Consider the following 22,358-nt stretch of genomic DNA (forward strand, 5'->3'; position numbering starts at 1 on the left):
CCTTTACAATATACCTATACGTTTCGCTACGCGAGTATAATTTTTTATTTTATCGTTATCCTTATGATTTGTTTTTTTTTTTTTTTTGTTTTTCTTCGTTTTCTTTTCTTCTTTTCGTAATTTTTTTTTGTTTTTACTACATATATTTTATCGGGAAACTTTTTACCTATGTTACAACATTGGTTATACTTTATTTTTGCGTTAGATATATAGGTATATATCAATTCATAGTATCGTTATATATTTATTATTTTTCTTCCTTTTTTAATCATTAGTTTTTCTATTTTTTCATTTTATTACAACGAATTAACTATAATGGCAGCCTTGTTACGAAAATTTGAGCACAGACTATACACGTTATAACAAGATATTATTACGCATCCGCGGTGTGATCTGTTGAGACGCAAAAGGAAAATGAGAAAAAAAAAAAAAGATCCGCGGGGTATCAATACCTCAAGATAATCTATGAGCCCTGTCATGTTTATTCTAATAGTTTAATCAGAGTTTGTTTTTTTTTTTTCGTTTTAATTTTCTTTGGTTGTATATATAGGTATATCATGTTCCGACATTCATATTTTCACTTCTTCATCTCATTTTCCGAATTATAATATCGAGAAATCAAATACTCGTGGCACGTTAGTGAAATCAAGACCTTCCAATCCTCTTTACTTTTCCGCCGACTTTTCCATTATCCTCTCGTTAAATTTGGGTCGGTAGATACCACGATATCTCGTGAAAACACGGCGCGGAACCAAGAGAATGACGGTCTTGGCGGCCATTTATAATTTATCCACCGGATGATAATCTGCGAAGATAATATCAGCAAAACCGCTAATGGAACCGTCCTACGTAACCTCCTCCTCCGTCATGTTTTTACAATCGATCCAATTATTTAGTCTCTTTTTCGTATCTTGAATATTTTCTTTCTTTTTTTTTTTTATTCAATTTTGTCCAAATACGCTTTTTAAATTACTTATTACCGGCGACGTAGAGTACAACGATGCGATTGCCATGATTGTATAGGTAAAGTCGGATGAAAGATATTTGATTTCTACGCAGCATACCAACATTTTCAATATCTCCTGTATTATTCCGTTAAACGAGGATATTTTTTTCCAAATTATAAGGAAAACAAAATTGATTATTATAGGTATAGAAGATCGACCTGTGGGTAACGACGAGATACGTTCAATCCGCCTGCAGGCACGTTTGGATTTTTCAAATTTTTATTCTTCTTCTTTGTTTGAAATTTTTATTCAATTTTTTTCTTCTTCTTCTTCATCTTCTTCTTCAGCTGAGCCCTTTTACCGTAATTTTGTTGGGTTTTTGGGGGGTGGGTGCGGAGAGGGTATTATTATCTTCTCTCGACCGGGGTGGTGGTGGTGGTGGTGGTGGGGGGGGTTAATTTTTGGCTACGGTGCAGGGCTCGGGCGTGGACTGTTGAGGTGGACAACGTACGACCGTCGTGGTTGCGAATTCGCTAAATTTCTTGTCGATCGGTACACGATCGTCGTATAAAGTTGGCGCTTGGAGAATTATACCGGCCGTTCCGACGAGGACAGCGAGTGTAAATATCCAAAGAAACAACCTGTCGAGAACCATCGCTACGTACTTCCAATCTTCTTTCACCTGAAATTCCGATCATGGGAAGAAAATAAATTGCAACAACGTTCACGGGTGCGTGAAAATTATGAGGAATATTTGAATTTTTGATGATTTACTTTTGTGGAATCTTCGAGCATTTTCGTGTGCTCGGCAATGAACCTTACGCAGATACAAGATCTGTGTAACTCCGGTGGACAATTCGAATGGGAAAATGCCGGTGGATTTCGAAGAACTGGACTTTTCATTTCCTCTATTACTCCGTCCCCGGATACCGTCAACTCTTCCGTCTCAGAGTGGAGAGGTAAAGGAAGCGGTGGAAGAGTCGGACCATGAATCTGACAGCTACCACCAAAGCGGACGCCGTCAGCGAGGCTGAAAGTTTCACCGATATTCAAACGAACGGAGCGCAGACACAGGTGTGTGTACGTGCACATCGAGGTATATAATAATATACGATTTGAAAAGCTTTAGACGTTTGATATTTGTCGACTTAAAGACTTTCCTCTGTTGGGAGTCAGAAGAAAAAGAAGAAAAAGAAAAAAAAAAAATACATGAATAAATAATGAAGGAGTGAATAAATAAATGAGAGGAATTTTACCTGGACGGGGATAGATCCTCTTTCGAGGAAACGCGACTGTGGAATCTTTTGGGCCCGATGTGGTCTTCACTGTCATCTTGGGCTGTCGGATGATACGGATAATAGCAAGGTTTTTCTTTACCTCTTACCGTCCGCATCAAGACACGACCGGAAGAGTATCTATAACGACGAGATAACAAGGATAATAACAGAGATGAAAATTCAAAAACAAAGTCAGGTTTTTTTTCTCGAGGTCTTTTCCACTATCGTAAAGTTCTCTCCTTTCGAGCGTGAGCAGCTATACGCTTGTGCGGGGTGGGATTGGATGGCTTCCAAAAGATATCTGAACCGACGAAATAAATCTTTTGTACCTACGTTCTAAAAGGGGAGGAGAAATGGAGATCAAATTTATGCCCTTGTGTCTCGATATAATTCAAAAGTGAATCTTTTCCGGTTGTCGGTTGCTCGCCGATAGTTTCTTCTATTCGTACGTCATTTCTTACGATACATCTTCTAACGTCTTCTTTATTTTACTGCGTCATTCTTAGTCAGCAAAAATCATCGATTGCGTATCGAAATAAAACTTACCGATTCGTTTCGAATTTGTACTGCGGTCTTCTCATCACCAATAGCCGCGGAAGAATGTGAATGAATACTCTTTTCACCCACGGCGCCATCCTGTGAGTCTGGGGTGACCGGAAGTGAACGTTTAGAACGACCACGGTTACGCAAATGCTGAAACAGTCGAACCAAAAAAAAGCATCTCTTTGAAATCACGTTGCGATACAGCTTCTGTAAAAGATCTGAAGAAAAATCTCGAGCTCCCTCTCTGCTCCTGGCTTTTTCCGCTCACCGGAAAGGATCTGTATGAATCGCATATTTCCATCCGTACGAACAGTTATCGCAACTTTTATTCCCATTTTATATCCACGCTTCTCGTTAATTTTCATATTTTCTCGGCTCAATTTGAGGGGCGCACGGTGGCCACGAGAATACGATCCGCACGACCACGTATATATATCTTCAATACACGGGGTTGAGTATTGTCCCTCATTTAGTACATAAGCTAGGGGGTCGATTTTCATTTCGAATGAACGTATACCGCTTACGTACAATATCTATAAATATATATACGTCTACGCGCCGGTCTTGAAGTCCAATCTTTAAAATTTCCGGCTTATATCCCATCGCTGGTAGAACGTTCGTCGTTTGTCCGCTCAATCGAGTTCTCCAGATCTCGAAGACGATCGGGAGGGTAAAAGACACCGATAAAAAAGAGAAAAAGAAAAAGAAAATTACGGAGATAAAAATTTTCAGCATCCAATTTTCGCACATCATCCTCTCCGCCGATTCGAGGGTATACCGCCGCCATCGTAATTTCACTGATCGATTCTAAATTGGGGAAAGAAAAAAGAATTCCCGAGGACTGTGCGGATTGAAAATTCATGAGCGAAGGCAGGTGGATTCGTTGAGTCGAAGTCACGTGTATGAATTTTTGAAAATGTAAAAGGCCGTCGATATGGACTCGTAGTATTTATCGGTACCGATGTTTTTTTTCGTTTTTTTCTTTTTGAAGTATCCTTTCTACATTTCCACGTAACTTTTCGAAGAGTCTACGTAACCCTCTTCGGTGTTGTAGGAAACGAAGGGCTAGCGGGGAGTCGGTGCAGCGGTTGTGTTCCAGGGTCGTCCGCCGGGAGCCTGTATTCCGGGTTGAGTAGCGTCGCACGACCCTGCGGGGGTGGAACGGAGGCGACACTTGGTCGATGTTGTCTCTGATTAATGTCCCGGTGGCACCGCTGCCGCGAGTACCGCCTTCGTCCGTTTTCCGCTCTCTGGTGTTCTTCGCCACCGTCCCCGTGTTCACCCATTTTACTTTTTCCCGTAATTCTCCGAGTTTTATCACAAGCCAACTGATCCTCCGAACCTTGCTCGGAGGTTTTTAAACGTTTCATTCTTCGCTTATCTCGATCCGACGATCGCGAGATAGGTCCTCCGAAAGACGAATAAATAAATAAAAAATTCGTATAACAGAATACAAAAGCAGAAGGCAAGTTTTTTTTTTTATCGAAGGAATTCAAACGAAATGAAACAATGCTACTTGCATCAAAATCTGTATAGTAATCGGAAATACGTCGATCAGCTCGTAGAATACCGAGCATAAAAATGAGCTTCGTTCTTTGCTTTTTTCTCCGGTCAATTTTTACCAAATATTTTGCATTCCGTAAAGCGATGGCCGAATATATAGGTGAAAAAAAAACGGAAAAACAAGTAACTAGAATAAAATTGGTAATCGAGTTCGCTGCCCCTTCGATAGTTAGCCGAAGTGATCAGTACGAGGGAACCGCACGAGCGGCCATATACACCTACAGCGTCAAAACAACGCTGCAGACTCACCTAATGACGTTTAATAGTTAATTGCCGGTGTACGAGCTATTTTCAGTAACCTCAACGCTATGTATATATACGAATATACCTACCCCCTATTCAGAGAGAACGGCAAAACGTGGCTATTCGGCCGGTCTCCTCTCTCCCTTTCTCTCCTCCTCTTTCCTCCCTCCGTTTCTATCGCCCTCTCTCTCTCCGAGTTCTATCAGATTTGTTTGGTAATTAGTTTGGCTCTCCCGACAGGATCGCTCAGCCGCACAGAACGTTCACTGCGCATATTAATTTTACCCAAAACTTTGAACGCACCGAGTGGGATGATGTTCTTCCGATTCGTTGGCTTCGATTTTGATTTCATTTCGTCATCGCGATCATCGTACACGGTCGGATCTCCCTCATTTGTACATAGAATATCCATCCGAGTACATATACTCGCGACATAATTTCTTCCCAGTCTTCCGCAACCCTCCGCGTCAACCTTCATCCTTGGAAATCTGAGGAGCGTCTGTTAACGAGCGAACGTACGACGCGCTTCGACCTTCAACCCTTCAACGTCTAAATACTCGTTGGCGCGTGATAGTTTTACCCAGACCTTCTTATCGCTAATACTTTAATGCGATTTAAATTGAGAAGCGGCGAGGGTCGCGGTATAAAAAGCTGCGACTTTATATCTCGGAGGTATGAACTTTTGGAAAATGCCAACGAGAAAAAAAAAAAAAGAAAAAAACAACAAAATCGAAAAATCAACTCGACTCGTTTTCGAGGAATCTATCGCATGACCGGCTGACGTGAAGGTAAAACCTGATCGAGTCTAGATCGGATCGGATTAGCGACGATGCGAGCGAAAATGACAATAACCGCGCATTTATTGATTCGGGAAAATTTTGTCCCCCGCGAGAAGGCGAGCGTTATTTTTCGCCGCGATAACTCTCTTCGGCGTCGCTTGATTGGCTGGAAACTTGAGGGCTGTAATTGCCCTGGAAACGGTCCGCGCGCTCACGCGTCAGGTGTACACGTCTACCTACAAAGCGAGTCGAATCCGAAACCGAGAGTGGAACCTGGAACCTGGAGACCGCGGGGAGCAAAACCCGACTCTTCTAATCTCGGGGTAATGCTTCACTCTGTCGCGGGTCGGCGTTCACCGCCCTCTTACCTCAACGCTGACTAACGCCTCTTCCCCGAGGCCACGTAGAACAGTTTCTACGTGGCGGTACCGGGAGTAACGGTGTACCCCCTTCTACCCCGTGCGGCTCGGTTCCGACTCGCCACACCCCGTTGACCTCATGAATTCCAATCACGTCCGATGAACATTCTCAACGCCACACGGGGAATACACCGAATCAAACGAAGAAATGACTTGTACAAATATCATTGAGAAATCGAAGCCTTTCGTTCGGAAAGGCTTCGAATACCTCCGCGCACGTTGCAACGGGATTCCGCGACTTTTTTTTTTCTAACAGAGCTTTAATTTTCACCGGCGAGAGGAAAAATTCAATCAGTTCGGTTATCCGCTCCAAGATTGTAGAATTCCCCCGTGGGGCGAAAGAATAAAGAAAAATACTGTTGGCGGCGATCGCGCGGACGTTTTCCATTTTTTTTTCTTATTTTTCTTTTTTTTTTTCTTTTATTTTTTTCTCTGTCACAGTTTTTCCTCTTTTACCCGGTACTCGCTTTCTCTCGTGACCGTTGCGGGGAAAAAGTTCGACGAGAAAATATCCAACGTTCGCGTCGATACGTGTACTGTACAGTACACAGAGAAGGACACGGGAAACGTCGACACCGTCTATCAGTGAAAACCGCAATCGCGTCGCGTCCGGATTTCTTTTGACCGTTCCGATATTCCGTTCGCAAAGGGACGGGGGGTACTTACAAGCGGATTAACCAAAGTGCCCGGAGCTCCGAGGGCGGAACGACGACTCCGAATCGTTTGCGACTAAAGAAACGATTGAATAAATAAATAAATATTTCATGAAAAACGACGCGAAACGATACGGGCGGAGTTTCGGAGCGTCTGCGCCGATTTCCAAGCCATTCATCAAAAGTGAGGTAAAGTGAGGAAGTACAAAGCAGATTAATTACAAGAGCTCGGAGTGCAGCTGTTATTCAGAGTAACTTCGCCGGCGCATTCCCATACCTATTTACATGGTAGATATGTGCCAGGAGGTATGACCTATACATACAGCGCGAAGCGTGATAGCATATTACAGAGGGCATGCACAGGGTTCGTCGAGAAGGGGGAGGGGGGGGGGGGGGAGGGGAGAGGGTATCGATTACGCGAAAATACCTGAGCTCGACAAATAGATTCGAGAACATATTGGAGCTTCGAGCAATTCTGGCGTAGGGACTGTACCGCGTGTGTCGTGTAGTGTGCAGTTGGTAATTAACTACCGCCGGCATGCAACGGGTTTGAATATATGCGGGCAACCAGAGCTACCCCGGCTACACTATATCCCGAGAAAGGAGCATTTGGAAATTCGGTACACTGTCTATTATGCGTTCTACGATTCAACGTGTGACACGGAACTGCTAATGTGGAAGGAGTCACCGGTTCCGCTCCGATCTTACGTTACATGTACGTACGTCGAACGCTCCACATAGCTACGAGGATCGGAAGGATTGAGAAAATTGGAGGAAGCTCTTTCCAGAATAGGATGAACGTAGAACGGCTGAGAGTTTGCTTGATAAGGCTTAGACATTTTCCGAAATTTTCACGTAGGGAAGACTCAACCTGCACATAATAAATCTACACGATATACAAGGGGAGTTTGGAAGAAGAAGAAGTCCTCCGAGGTGCGAGGCAAAGTAACAGGGAGCTAACTAACGTCGATCGATCATCATCTTATAGTTCGTTAAACGGTTTAGCGCGAAGCGCAAAGTAGACGTGAAAATTTTTATAACTGTCGCGCGATCACGGTTTTTATGTTCCACCATACAAATGACCGAGGGTGCGATAGGAATGTAAAGTTATTTCGAATGACGTTGCGGTGGTGGATATCGAAAAATTGTGATCGGTGCGAACGGCGATTCAAGGTAGCGTGATACTGGGTACTGACGGTTTAGAGAATCTACGGTAGTCTAGTTTCCACCTAACAAGCAGATGGTGTTAACCCTCTTCAGACGGATGTCACTTGAGCCGAGGATGAAGTTGAGCGTTTCGGAGTAGATGACGGCACGCGGTATACTCACGATAGGGGTAAGTTCGATCGAGATCGAGTAAAAATCTAATAATGTGGGATTTCGGAGCGAGGGATTTTCCGACCAATTGCCGACGCGAAGCAGTTTTTGTTGTAAATAATATATACGTATACCGTACAACGTGACGGATTATACCTATTTTGCAAGTGACGTTCTCGGTTCTGAAAGCGGGATGAGTTTTTTTTTTTTTTTCTCTTTTTTTTTCTAGTTATTCATTTTATTTCTTTCGGTTCTTCTCCTGCCCCCAACCCCGTGAAACGTCTTCGCTCCAAGACTTTTCTCTCGCGGCTAAAAGAGTGGGTTATATTTATATTTTCGCGTATATCTATATACACGTAAGTATACCTATACAGACATAGAGGTGTACGTTGGATTATCAGAAGGGATGGTCGGGACTACACTCGCGGAGGTATATAAATTTCGCAAACTTCGAAACGAATGGTTATACCCAGGGCCATCAGGAGTCGAAAGACCAAAATTAAATTTTCCCCGTTCAACTGTACGCAGGGAGGGGGTTGAGAAGAGGTAATGAAATTTGATATGGGTATATTCGGTTGGAAAAAGAAAAAAAAAAAAAAAAAAAACGATGAAAAATATAAATAAAAAGGAGATAAAACGAAGTCGGTTCAGGACGCGTGTGAAACTTGCGCGAAAATTACTCCATCCAGCTGGTTGTAATCCCGAAGAGTCGCGCGTCACCCACGCGAGGATTGTTAATCGTTGCTAACCCACTCGTTTCCGTCATCTCTTCCTTCTCTCTAAACTCCGTTGCACCTTTGTCAAGAGCAGCAAAACCGAGCCGTCCGCTCCGATTATGTTACTTCCAGCCCATAAGTCTGGCGGCTTAGGTTTAGCCCGTAGAGTTTCGTGGCATGTCGGACGTGTATGTGTATAGGTGTACAGCTTTCCCGGTGCCGCAGTTGCATTTGACTCCTTGCTCCCTCGTGACAAGAGCAAAGCCCCCTTTTAGACGCCACCGCCGATGTTGCATTTCTGCTCCAGGCGTCTAAATGCTCGAAACTTTAACTCGATATTATTACCACGTGTACGGCAGTAATGTAGGCAATGCACGCTGATATTTACACGAGCCTCGTATTTGTGTAAACTTTGACGTGTGAGGTATTTACTTAGGTGTTCGCGTGTATGAATGTACGTTCGGTCGACACCTTTATCACCAAGTTGGCGTCGACGGACGCGATGGGAACGATGCCCAAAACCGCATCTGCGGTCCGTCGAACTTTCTACCAAATTGCCAAAAATTGAGCGTCATGTTTTCTATCGCGTACATCACCGAACTTTTACCGCAAAGTTTATCCCCATTTTTCACGATTTCATTTCGTTGGATTTTTTAAGAATCTTTCCTCGTTTTTCTTTTTACTTCGAGGTGCCTCAGTCTCTTTTGATTTAATTGCACCGAAGCTCTGATGAGGAATCTGAACTGAGTGCAGGTATACCCCGTATATGCAGAATCTCGTTCCTTGTTATTATAAAAGAGAGAGGGAGAGAGAACGAGAGAGGAAAAGATGGATATAGAGGGAGCGGAAGAGCTCGCAATTTGTGTGGCTTAAAGTGCATCAAAACGTTGCATATCTCAGGTTATTCAAAAGTTTTCTAGAAGTCAGTGGAAATTTTCAGATCTCGAGTTATGGATTTCAGTATTTTCTCGCGCTCCTTTTCGCTTCGCTCGTCGCCCGTTGACACGAATGTATAGCAGATACGTACATGTGTAGCTATATTTTCTCACACACGTATTCGTACATACGTACATATACATATGTATACATAACGCAAATGCAGCCATTAATATTAACTTGCACTCGCATGGATGGCGGTGAACGGAACGGTTTTCAAAGACCTTTCACTACCCGGTATACATAGGACAGGGTGGAACGGCTTACACCCCATCTGAAAGCACAGCTGAGTCAATGAACTTTTGCACGCTAAGATAACGGGGACACTTTCAAAATTAATGTCCCGGAATCTCGAAGACAGTCTCACGTCGCTACGAGTTATCGTTCGATCTCCGAACGATAATATCTGCCGTTTGTGTTGCTTCGCGAGAAAAAAGAAAATAACAAAAAAAAAAGAAAAAAACAGAAAAGAAAAGGAGAGAAAAAGTGGAAAAGAGACGAAAAAAAAACCTCACTCTCCTGTAATCGAATCAAAGTCAAGTCGATTGCGGATATTTTATCGAATTTTTCAACGATCGAGTGTCCGGGAGACTGAGATTATTTTTTCGATTGTTTCTAAAAGGAATACAGAGGCGAGCCGCGCGCAAGGGGTGAATTAAAATTCCACGAGGATAACGCAAGGATCCCATTGTTTCTGAAGGATTCTACCTTTCGCTTGGGGCGCAATTCTCGTAACGGGAATTGTACCCGCGGAACAGCGCAAACAGGCCACGCGAAACGCATAAAACAGATCAAGTTAAGGCGGTCTCTTCCCCAGCTACCCTCAAGCCTGCGCGTTAAGAGGTCAGAAGCTTTTTCGCCCCTGGATCGAGCCCGCGAGAGCGTTTCTGGCGTATCCCTCTTATCTAATCAAATTTCAGTTCCTACTTATCTCCGCATGCGGGTCTTCGGGCTACTTGAGCAAAAAGTAAAAATAATAACAACCAAAGAAAATAAAACTCCACAGCGACATACGAACGTCGGGCTTGCGGTTGTCGGCTTTTTTTTTTCTCTCTCTTTAATTTCTCACGGTTCCAATAAATATTTGTTCGGAGCGGTGAGCTTTTACGGATCGCGAGAACCGACGGATACGGTTGTGCGGAAAGCGTTCAAACTGTCGCAATTAGTATTAATTATTTGGATATTATTGTACATACGACAGATCCGAAGCGTTGAATATTCAGAGTTTGTTTGTGTATCGGCGGTGAGCAGGTTTTGTAACTTTAATTTGCGGACCGCGCGTTTCCCTCGGGGAATCGGGGCTCAACCAATATTTTTCCGCCTCTAACGCACCCCGGTGAAACTGGGGCGAAATTAACGGAGAACAATTGTTTTCCCTCTCCCTTATTTCCCGTCTTCCTTTTTCGAATAAGAGGCGCCGTGTTGCGGCGCGTGTATGAAATCCGCTGTACGTTCCGCGTTTCTCTTCGTCTTTTTTTCTGTGCAAACGTAACGCGCACCCTAGTGTAAGGAAAACCCCTAAACCATCTACTCTATAAAACATCCAGAATTTAGGGTGAATGTGTTTTAAGCACGTGGGACAATTATACAATTCCGTTAAAGTCTCCGGTAAATTGCGAGCATAAATTCGCCGCTTTAATACCGTGCACAACGGTCACGCGTGTGAAAACAAGAGATGAAAAAATAACTGCGACGTTTAAAAAATTCACGTATTCGTATTACGCACACAGGCGAGGAAGTCGCTACACTCGCTATTCCGTGGCGTCATATCATACCCACGTATCCGAATTCACCTGTGCGTGTACGAGGTGGCAAATTTCAATAACGTTACCGCGATCAAATATATTGCGAATCGAAGACAGATCGTACGTAGAAAGTTTCTCGAACAAAAATTGCGACCCATCGAGAAAGACGAACGATGGCCGAATGACTTTTCTCATATAAAAAAATTCTCCACTTCTTCAAAATCGTATGGGTTCTGCGAGAAGAGGCGTCATCCGATCGTCTCTGTTTCCCTCGATATCAGAAAACTTTCGGCCGAAACTTTTTTTTCACCACCAGCCGCATAGCGGTTGGCGAGATATTTGACCGATACGTTCGAATGGGACCAAACAAACCGTGGAGATGCGAAGGTATCAAGATTCGCGGCAGCGAATCGCCCCCGAGTAGGTGTACCCCGGAGATAGGAGCGCGGACGGTGTACGTGGTGTACGTGTACCGCACCCCGGTGAATACCGAATACGGTTTCTGGGACGCGGTTTACGACCGTTTCACATCCGGAAACTAGTTCTCGGGTATGCTAAGAACCGGTTTTCGGGTAAGCCGGAACCACGTTTGCGTTCGTTATACTTTAGCAGGAAACTATGCGAGGTCTGCGCGGTTATTCAACCCTCGCCGGCGCGGGGTGGTAAAGCGTCGGTCGAATAATTAAAACGCGAGTATTGCGTTGTTCAATTTGGAAGCGTTTTCGTTTCCGTTTTAGTCGAATACTCAACCCGTAGGAGGACGCTGTCGCCGAAAATAACCGACCGCCCTTCATTTAATCGCGCTGTTAACAAAATTTTCCTCCATTCGGAAAGATGAATTTCGAAAAATTCCGCGCTATAATATATTAACGTTTCCGTCTGGAAAATTTTTTAATTGCGATTAAAAAGTTTTTCTCTCCGGTCGTATATGTATACATATAGGTATACAGGGAACACCGGCGAAATTTCCGACTCTCGATCGCCTCTTCAAACCGGCTAATCGAATTTCACTGCTGCACTTGCAACTAAAGTGCTGTACACCCTCCTGCGGTATAGGCGAATGAAATTCAACTTTGTTTACTCAGGTTCTCGAATCCGATAAAAACGTATTAAAAGGGTGCGAACGAAATCTACTCGCCGACTATAAGGTCAAACATTTTTCATTCGCCATTTTTTCATTCATCTTTTTTTTCCGTTGCCGTTCCATTTTTCAACATCACACGGCGAAATCACCGCGGTATTCGTATCACGTGAAAATAGACCCGGACTTTCTTGTACGTTATTTTCGTCGAAAATAATTCGAAGCGTATAATGTTCAACCCCGAACGTATTCCATCACTGAATAGGTAGTTGGTTATATTGAAAACAAACATGTACAGGAATATACCTATATTATCGAACCGTGTCATCTATCATTAATCATCGGCTCTATTTCGACGTATGTATATTGGACGCCCTTAATTAACAAACCGGTCTTTCGCTGTAGTAGTTCCAAGATTACTCGGAATATGCAAAATCGTATGGTACAATATGGGGAGAATCTAATATATTCTGTAATCACTTGTAAGTCGGATCAGAATAAAGTTTCACATTAGGGCGGTAGGGTTAAACCAGACCATATATTCTCCGAAACATCTAGACTCACGCTGTACGCGTATAATTCTGTCATTAAATCCAATGACGCGAGCTTGGTTAGTGGTTTTATATTCTTCCGAGATTATTAATCGCCTTTTTTTTTTTATTTTGCTATTTTTGGGAATAAAAAAATCGTATGAAAATAAAGCGAAAAACATAGCAGCTATCACCCGCTCATTACGCTTCACGGAGTTGAAAGAAGCGAGATACGTTCGTGCTGTATATATATATAAGGTATGAAAAAATTTCACTCTACGTGCCGGATCTGAAAGTTCGTAATTCATTCCAGCTGCCAAGTTTTTGCCGACAAAGAAAACAGTATTTTTCCCGTCGGGAAGAAAATACCAAGAATAAGGAAGGGGCTTTCGGTTGGTATCCCGCTAATGGCCGCGGACGCGTAGAACTGCTTCTTCGCTATATTCGCCAAATTTAAAACGTTTCGAAGGAATAACGAGCAGCCATCAAGCATAATACCGACTCACAATCAGCAGTAGTGTCTCCACGGATCAACGCCAGCGGATGGAATAATCAAAGTTTACATCGCAAAGGAAACTCGGATTTTTCCGTCCGAAATTGGTCTTCGTCACTCAGCTTGTGTGTACGGAGAATCCTGATTGAGCAACGGACGTTTTTACCGGAGTGGACGAGAAATTAAATTTTCGCCAAAGAAAGTCAAAAGTCAGCCCCCTATTGATTATACGCCAAACATTTCTAATTCGCTTCAGCCTAACGAGGAGGTCCGCCGGTGCTAGGTAACTCGCAGTCGGTTGAATAAGTTTTTCATTTTTTCATACTTTCCACATTCCCAATCAAGCGTCTGTTATTTCAGCATTTTGTTCGTTCCTTTTTTTTTCGTTTTTTTTTTTCGTTTTCTTTCTTTCTCTCTTCTCGCATCGACTTTACGCTCATTTTCATTAGACTTGTCCGAGACTCGCGGGAAATCAAGGAATATGAACCGCGAATGTAACGACGAGACTTTTTACCGTGTTCGCAGATTTTCTACATATTTTTTCGAAAAGCTATACCTCCGCATCATCGGCCGGCTCACTCGTCCAATCGATATCGGCGAATCGATCGAATCGGGGGGCATATGTGATATGTGGTACTTCGCAGAGTCGATCAAGTGTACTTCGGGTTCACCACCGATCGTTGACACGAAGGCGTAACTTCGCACTATTCTCAGCGACGTATTCGAACAAAAGGTTATTGTGTTTCCGTATACATCGGGGTTATCAGGTAAATGGACCGTACATACGAAGGCGTGTGTGAGCATACGTTGCAAGCTGCCGCCGTGAGGTACACCTAAAAATCCGTCCATGTATGTTATATTTTTATATGCGGAAAAATTGACGCGTCTCAATACCATCGCGTTATGTAAACGTCAGTCACAATTTATCCTTTCAAGCGTGTACGCATTGCCGTACATGTCGTTCGATATGCCCATGGTATTGCCGAGGTTTATTTGATTCGGTTGAAAACTGGTAAGCGAAAAACCCCACGTGTATATATCCGCGTGTTGGAGATATCTAGACAGCGGAGGAAAGAATAAGAGCGAGAAAAAAATGGGGGGAGGTTATTCCGAGGTATGGTTTTCTCGTTATACCAACATGTGACGCATTTGTATTGAACTCACCTTATGGAGACCAGAATCATCGCGAAGATGAGATACTTTCCGAGCAACGGCACGACGAGCGAAGTGGGCGGTATGATTTCTACGACTAGTAGAAAGAAAACGTGGAGACTGATGAGGATGGAAATCGACAAAGTGACCTGAAACAAAATCACATTATCAAAGTAACGTCATTTTCATTATTTTTATACATTCGAACGGGAATTAATGTAGCCAGTATTGTAAAATTTTTCTGAATAGGATAATTGCATTGATATCGCGCAGGGATGCGATCGATACGATTTGAGTAATTTGTACAAAATTCCATCAATCGTGAGACGCGATTGCTTCGGACCAACGGCATTGCTCGATCACGTGCCGTATTTTGTTCCGAAGGGAGTATTGTAGGAAAATTGATTACTCATTTATACCGGCGTGCCTCGCTAGAGTCCTCGATGACCTGTAGTTTCTTTTTGACCGACCGAACAACTCGTTTCTATTATACGTACGATGGCGTAATTGGAAATGAAATCAAGCTCTGGTCGGTATTTAATATTTTACCATTCTGACAAAATTTTGGATCATCATCGAACTTTGCAGGATAAGCCGATTCTCTACAGTCTTTGTGGAGCGAAGTAGTAAAATCGTTCATTTGAATCCTGATGTAAATTTGTCTCGCGTTTCGTTCGTCGGAAGTTGAAAATCTTTCCGCCACTGTTTGTTACAGTTCTCAGGTGATTTTCCGACGCTCGTTCGCGGGAGTTTTACGATAAGAACGGTGTTCACGAATGGGACATTCGCGTCGCGGCGCTGATACGACGATACGCGAACAATATGTATACGTGCGCGTATATGCTCACGCGAAATGTATAAAACATCACGGCAATCCACGGCGGTACATACCAGCTCTGATATCTACAAAGCGCGCATTGTTTCAATTGCCCATTATCTGCGGCGACGGAAAATGGTGAACTAATTAAACCACGAGATTCCTTCCCCGGGGGGGTTGCACGAGGATGAAAGCTGTTAGCTGGTGGAAGCGGACAACGATGGAATATTCATCTGCCGTATACTACAAGGGAAGCAAAGGGCGGAGTACGGCGGAGTCGAAGATAAATAAAACTACGTTGCCCCTCATGCGTTACGTTTTAACGATCATCGTCGACACGAAAGGTAGCGATATGCTCCGCGTCGAGTTGGTCCATAATATGCAGTAAACGTTGGTATGGGTGTAATATAATCTGGATTAGCAATTGCCAGGTTGTTCCGATCGCCGTGCGATCGCTACCTAATCGAATAATTCGCTCGAGTTCCGCAATGAGGTTTACATAACAGGTAATGGGGGGCGGGTATATATGTAGTACATAATGTATTCCAATATACAACTAAAAGGTTATCCAGACATTAGGATAATTGAAATTATAAGCCAGTTATTTTTACAGCCACTCCGGTGGCTCGTCGAGTTTTCTATATACATATATGTAGTAGACGAGGATCAGCATTTACATGACCGTCGAATTATTCAAGCCCCACCGATACCGAGCTCAAGAGTAATTATATCCACTGAGTTGTCGATATTCGCAGCTCTCATAATTTACGTCAGAATACGGTGTTCTCGCGTCACTCGACGTCCACCCAAATTCTCGTATATCTCTGTAATGGAAAAGTATAATACGAGAACCCGTTGCAGTTACGGTGGTTCGCAATATTTCATTTCCTCCCGTAGAAACGTCGTAGGTACGTGGCTTATGATATTAGCTGCAATTCTGCAGGGGTGAAATTTGTCTCGAGCCATTAGCTCTTCCTGGTTTCACGTTGGATCGGATTGGACGGTCGCGATTACGCGGTATGGGGTATACGGAAAGCGTCCCTCGATGGTAGTAAAAGGTTGTGGCGTGTAATAGCGGCCTGTAAATAGCTAACCACTTTGACGTCGAACCCTCGACAGTGCCTCGCCTCGCGAACCTCGAGATAGAAGGTTTTCGGAAGGCTCCTGCAGGATAAGGAAGAACAAAAACGAGATGGGAGGTGGGTAACCGTGCCGCGCCTTTCAAGAATTTAAGAGGGGAAAGTTCAAGCTGTTATTAGCCGAGACGCCAAACTCGAACTTACATAATACGCAAACACCCGTCCATGTACACCCACCTGTACACGTATCAACGGATAATCGACGACGGGCAACGGCCCCCGAACCTTCCACCCCCCCCCCCCTCTCTCTCTCTCACTCTCCCTCCCTCCCTGTAATCCGTATCCCTTCGTCCTCGTGGATTTTCTCGTTACGAGGCAGTGCCGGAGGAACCACCGAGTGAGGAATACGTACCCCGTACACATGCCGGTGTACGACGTATATATCTATACCCATTCGTAGTTAGAAACTCTCTCGTGCTTTACCCTAATTTCGCTAGTCTACGTGCCCCTCGTGGCTCTACGTCAAACGAAGAAGCAGATATGGTATACCGCCATTACGAACTTGAAACTATGTAGAAAGTTTAATGAAAACAGGTGACAGACTTCCCCCGCACGTATACCCGTTATATACCTCGAAGGATACCGGAATATACTCATAGATCGGCCCCTCGATGAAGAACTTGGAAATTCGAAGATCGGTAAGGGAGAGCGTCGATCAGGAATTCATAAAGTAATCGAACACACTCTCTGAGAAGTGAACGAAATGCAGCTAAGTTTTTCGCAATTTTTCTCTCTATTTTTTTCTCTCGATAAAAATTCAAGAAACGCGGTATTCGTGGCAGGGAATTTCATGAGATACTCTCACAGTTCTTCATCACCTCCATTCGCGCATTCCAAGTTTCAGAGATACAAAATGACGAGAATAAAAACGTATAATTTCCGAGCGAGCCCATTATACCTATTCTCATTGCCCACTTTTTAAGGATGTTCGATTCAATTTAGTTTCACACAATTAGTCAAACTTTCGTGGTATTCTGCCTCGAATCGTTCTTTCCTTCAATTTTCTCTCCTCTTCCTTCGGATACTCTGATAATTTTACGTGACTTCTGACGATACGGCAACTTATTGCCGCATCGAATCTGGCATGTAATTGTTTCCAATATCCTCCCGTTCCTAACGTTGCTCGAGAGCGGCGTTTTGCGTTTCTTTGGAAAGTAAGACGTAAGGTAGTTTTTCCAAATCGCGCGGATATATCGATCCGATTTTGCATATATACACCTTGTATATATTATATTTGAATTGCGCAGGTAATATCGGCGAACAACGGGCCGCGGGTAAAACATGTACGTTATGAGAGTGACGTTTTATTTCGGTAGACGGTTTCTAGGCTCACGATCCATTGAACGACAGTATTTATTACTTTTGCAATAAGCGCTGCAGGTGGCATATTTCGCCGTTATTAATCTCCCGCAACGTATGTACGTATGTATGTACATAGAGAACGGCCTTCGGGTATCATGTATTACATAAAACGCGTAAGGGTAGTTATGTATTCGAGTGATGGGCATCACAATGGTGGAAAGAACCCGAAGCTAAATGTATTTATGGCTCGACGCATCGCATCTTTCGTGTCGTGCCGACGGCGCTTTATAGCGTTTCAGGGTGACGGAAAAAAAAAGGAAAAAGGGAAAAGAGGGGCGGGGGCGGGGGGAGGCGAAGAAAAAATGTTTGACAAAAACTTTGCTATACGCGAGTACGCGCGTATTATAGACGACACACGGGGTTATCGCGTCGTTGATGTGACAGGGGAGATTGTCGCACGTTGCGGGATACGCGGTATTGTCCAGTCGATCTATTCATATTAAAATTTTTCATCTTTTTTTCTACCGCAGAATCCGCGTAACCTTCAGCCAACCCCGTTCCTCCGCCACGCCCCGCGAAAATGAACATATCGAAATTTCCATTTTTTGTCAAACAGTTCACGAATTCGTGCGTTTATTTTCGTCGGGATTCGCTGTGAATATACGCGGATCGTGAAGCGAGCTCGAGTTTTTTTCAGTAGTTTATGCGGATGTAATGTTAATCCGTGCTGCGAATAATTAGAAAGTATTATCGAAGTTGATTAATTCGGGTTAGTGCTAATCTCATCCTAATTAGAGTTGATGCCAGAGGTCTTCCGAGGGAGATGAGCGTAAATTACGCCCAGCAGCGGCAGCGGACGGACGTCAGAGGTCGTCGGATCGGTTGGTTATTCACGCCCCCACGTTGAATGTCAAGGCATTTCAGGGTAGAGTAGGGTAATGTCAACTCTACCTGTACCCGTACAATGCGTATTACCGATGTACTTTGACATTACACGGCGCACGCGATATTACCGTTACTCCTGTGTCATTGTAGTGGTTTTGGATACGACAGACACATCAGAAATTAGATCACCGAAACATGTCGTACGGCGAACCGTCCCAACTTTTGAACAACCCGAGTTCGAAGAACGGGAGAAATCGACGAAGCGTCGAAAAAACGACATCCGTTTCTGAAAACCTGTTTTTCGGATAATGGAGGTCTGAAGAGTGCGAAGATTCATCGGAATCGGAATTAATCGTTTCCGAACAACGTATCGCTACTACTTTCATTGCCTGCAGTTCACCAAAGGTGATGAACAATACGAAAACATGTTCTTCCGGCGAATGAGGTACGTGAATATGGGCGACATGGACGACGGCGTCGGGGTTCAGAGTGCGTCAGTCGATGATATACGATGTATATAACCTTCGGTGGCTGCATATGTATTAGCACATTGCAGCTTATCGATCCACCGAAGTTGATCGACGTCCGTCTCAAGGTAAAAATAGTGTTCTCTTTAGTCACGGACATGATACCTCTCGAGCTTTTCTATTCTCTGGTTTGTTTTCCGCAGCATGTATGTCTCTTCGTAATGTATAAAATATACATAACCGTGCACGTATACTTATCTATATCTACCGTACGTAGCGTACGCGGTGATCTTTTCTTTACCTATATAGCTACGCCGTGGCCGATATTAGGTACATATCGTAAAAATATCGAGAAAAATATGACCGGCGTAAAAATAGGAAGAAATTGAGCGAAGGGGCAAGTGGCTGTTGAGGGGGTGGGTGTGTAGATAGTACCCCGAAACGCGAATTCTATATACTACACGTATACATGTACACATGTTTATATGTGTATACTGCAGATTGGGTTTTCCAAAATTTAGTGTCTTTATAGATGCATATATATATCACACGTATTGTACATACGCCTATATGTCGGCATGTCGTGGAAAAACTATTTCATCGATTTCTCCCTCGTCGCGCCTCCTGCACTTTTCAACAATACATTCCACACGATCTCCCCACGCCTCTTCGAAATCAACCCTCGATACTTTCAACCGGGTACAGATCACGTTCTACGCGTGTACAACAACATTTTCTAACACATCGCTGTAACGCAGGACTATTTTTTTTCCCTCTGCAGCTAATTGCCCGTGCGTTCCTTTTTTTTTTTTTTTTTTTTTTTTTCTATCGTTATGCTTCGCTTTGTATATTCGCGAGTTTTTCGATCTACCTCGGCGTGAAGGGGATCTCTTCGTATTACGGTACGCGACACATAACGTGTTCGGAAACCGCCGCGCATCCCTTGATGTCGTTTTATCGTAGTACATATATATACATATCGGTTTTCGTTGAGAGTTCGTCGCGATTATGTATGGAAACGTCGGTTGTTATCCTACGTTCGGTGAGTCTAGCCTACGGGTTTCGGCGGATAACTAGCTATCCTCTTGTTTATCCTCGTTTGGGTAACATGGCTCAGAAATAACTGTACTAGCTGAGAGAAATATCCTCCGGCGATTTCCACCACCCTCTTTTTCCACCCCCTCTCCTCTATACTCCGTTCGCGATAGAGTCAAAGGGTGAATTTTAAAATGAAAAATTGCTCTAGTTCACTCGCGATCTCGCCCCGAAGGCATATTTTCCACCTTGGTATTCCCCCCCTTCCCCCCTCCGCTACCTCCTCCTCTCTCGGCCAAACTACCCTAGTACTTTTGCCACTCAGATAAGAGAGAATAACGAGATTCAACGAAACAAAGAACGCATACCTACTCGTCCGCTATACCGAACCCGCGGAGGTAAGAGATACGCGAACGGTAAAACAGTCGGAGCTCTACGATCGAAAAAGAAGAGGGAAAAAATGTTCAGAGCTGCGCAATTTTCACTCTAGCAAATAACAACGTACGGAAATAATACAAGTGTCGGGATAAACGAATCGATGGATTCTTCTTTTTCTTTTTTTTTTTCTTCCGGGATGAAAATAACTTCGACGCAACACAGAGGTGGGTTTGAATTCCAGTTGGATGAATTTCGAGCTCTACCCTAGGTTCGTTGTATTATATAAGAATGTTATATTTTATTTAATACGTACCTTCTCCCCACTGTCGCTTGGTAGATAAAACGTGAGGACGGTGAGGAAGGATATCCCCATACAGGGGATGATTATGTTTACTGTATAAAACAACGTTTTTCGTCGCATTGTTATGTTGAACGTAATATCCAGATAGGGCTCGTCGCAGCACGTATAAAACTTCTCGTTTCTGCAAACAAAAAAAAAAAAATACCAAAATAATGATAAATCAGAATCATTTGAATTCACCGTGCTTCTTTCGCAGTGCAGATTAGCCAGGTGAAACCGAAAATCGTTAGCTAAACTTCCGAAATAGCGAGAAGGTGAGCAACAAACTAAGTGAGTAAGTAAGTAAGTAAGTAAGTAAGTAAGTAAGTAAGTTGGCGAATGAAGGGGAGGTCCGGTTGACTCTTTGCGTGACAATGAGCTTGCTTCGGTGGTTTCCGAAATATATATATATACATGTATAGTTACACATGTGTGTAAGTGCAATGTAGTGTACGTAAGGGATGAAGTTTGTACATATGTATTAAATACAACCCTTCGAGGTTGCGAGCGTATAAGCTCGTTAGGTGAGGCCAGCCCTTCGTGGCCCTGCACTTTATACTTTAACTCTATCCCAGTTGGTATATATACCACGGTGGTCACGGATGACCCTTGTCAAAAGTTAGGTTGGGTATCTGCCAACGTTACGTCTGGAGTTAAGACCAATTCACGATCACCACCATTTATAAACAACGCTCGCTGCTCTTGTTTACTCTATCAAATTGCTTTGCGGGGAGGGGGTTAAGCAATCTGCAAGGCAAATTTGATTTGCGATTCGAAGGCATTTAACTCATCCGATTATCCTCCCACACTTCATAAATTCCGACGGATTAAAACAAAAAGAAATTACTTATAATTGGGGAAGATATAAGGGTAAAATCTGCTCTTGAAATTCTCCCAATTTTCAAGGGATACGATCTATTTGCTGGAAGATTCGCGACGTTTTCCAAAACTTGAGACAAAAAAAAGAAAATAGAATACAAAATTTCCGGGTGGTAGAGAGAAAAGAATCTACGCGGTCACGTCAAACTGTTGTACGTTACTCAGGGAGATCTAAGGGCTGAAACGTGGTTGATCCGCAGCGTTAGTCGTAAGTGTGAAGATGCGGTACGTGTGTACGCGTTATATGTATACACATGGAATGGAAAAAGGAGGGCAAGTATCGGCGGGTATAGCTATACGCAGCATCAATACGGATGTTATTGCTGGACCACTTCGCGCGAGTGGCTAGTACGCGGTCGTTTATTCGGGAGGGAGAAGAGGATCCTCCACTCTATTCCCTAGTCTCAGCTGCTCCCGCCGTACCACATCTATACAGATATCTTCTTCCACTCTCCTTGTATATTTAACGATATTCTATACGATATAGATGGATCGCGTTACCATGATAACCGACCGACGAACCATTTTCAAAGAATATATATTCATTATTATTATACGTGTGTATGAAAACTCCTCGAAATCGCGCGAATATGTTCGATTCGGGAACTGTGAGAGTTCGGGAGGGAAAAAAGCTTCTCAGAATAACTAGCCCTACTTTTCCTTACACGGAGTGTGAAAATATTTTATATGTACATAGTTTGTGAATTTGACGTGTGCCGAAA

The 22,358-nt window shown here is 43.5% G+C and overlaps 1 protein-coding gene across 1 annotated transcript in view; it reads right to left on the reverse strand.

Moving 5' to 3' along the window:
- Positions 1-67: 67 nt before the first annotated feature.
- LOC105683369 (acetylcholine receptor subunit alpha-like) overlaps positions 68-22,358 on the reverse strand; it is a 97,308-nt gene continuing 75,017 nt past the window's right edge. The window contains exons 7-12 of the mRNA XM_048660188.1: positions 20,731-20,899; positions 14,407-14,543; positions 2,771-2,917; positions 2,204-2,362; positions 1,722-1,977; positions 68-1,629 (exon numbers count right to left, since the gene is read on the reverse strand). Of these exons, the coding sequence (XP_048516145.1) occupies positions 1,402-1,629; positions 1,722-1,977; positions 2,204-2,362; positions 2,771-2,917; positions 14,407-14,543; positions 20,731-20,899 (1,096 nt within the window). The 3' untranslated portion in view covers positions 68-1,401. The remainder of the gene's footprint in view (positions 1,630-1,721; positions 1,978-2,203; positions 2,363-2,770; positions 2,918-14,406; positions 14,544-20,730; positions 20,900-22,358) is intronic.

Source organism: Athalia rosae, chromosome 1 (genome assembly GCF_917208135.1).
Source record: "Athalia rosae chromosome 1, iyAthRosa1.1, whole genome shotgun sequence".
Taxonomy (NCBI): Eukaryota; Metazoa; Arthropoda; class Insecta; order Hymenoptera; family Athaliidae; genus Athalia; species Athalia rosae.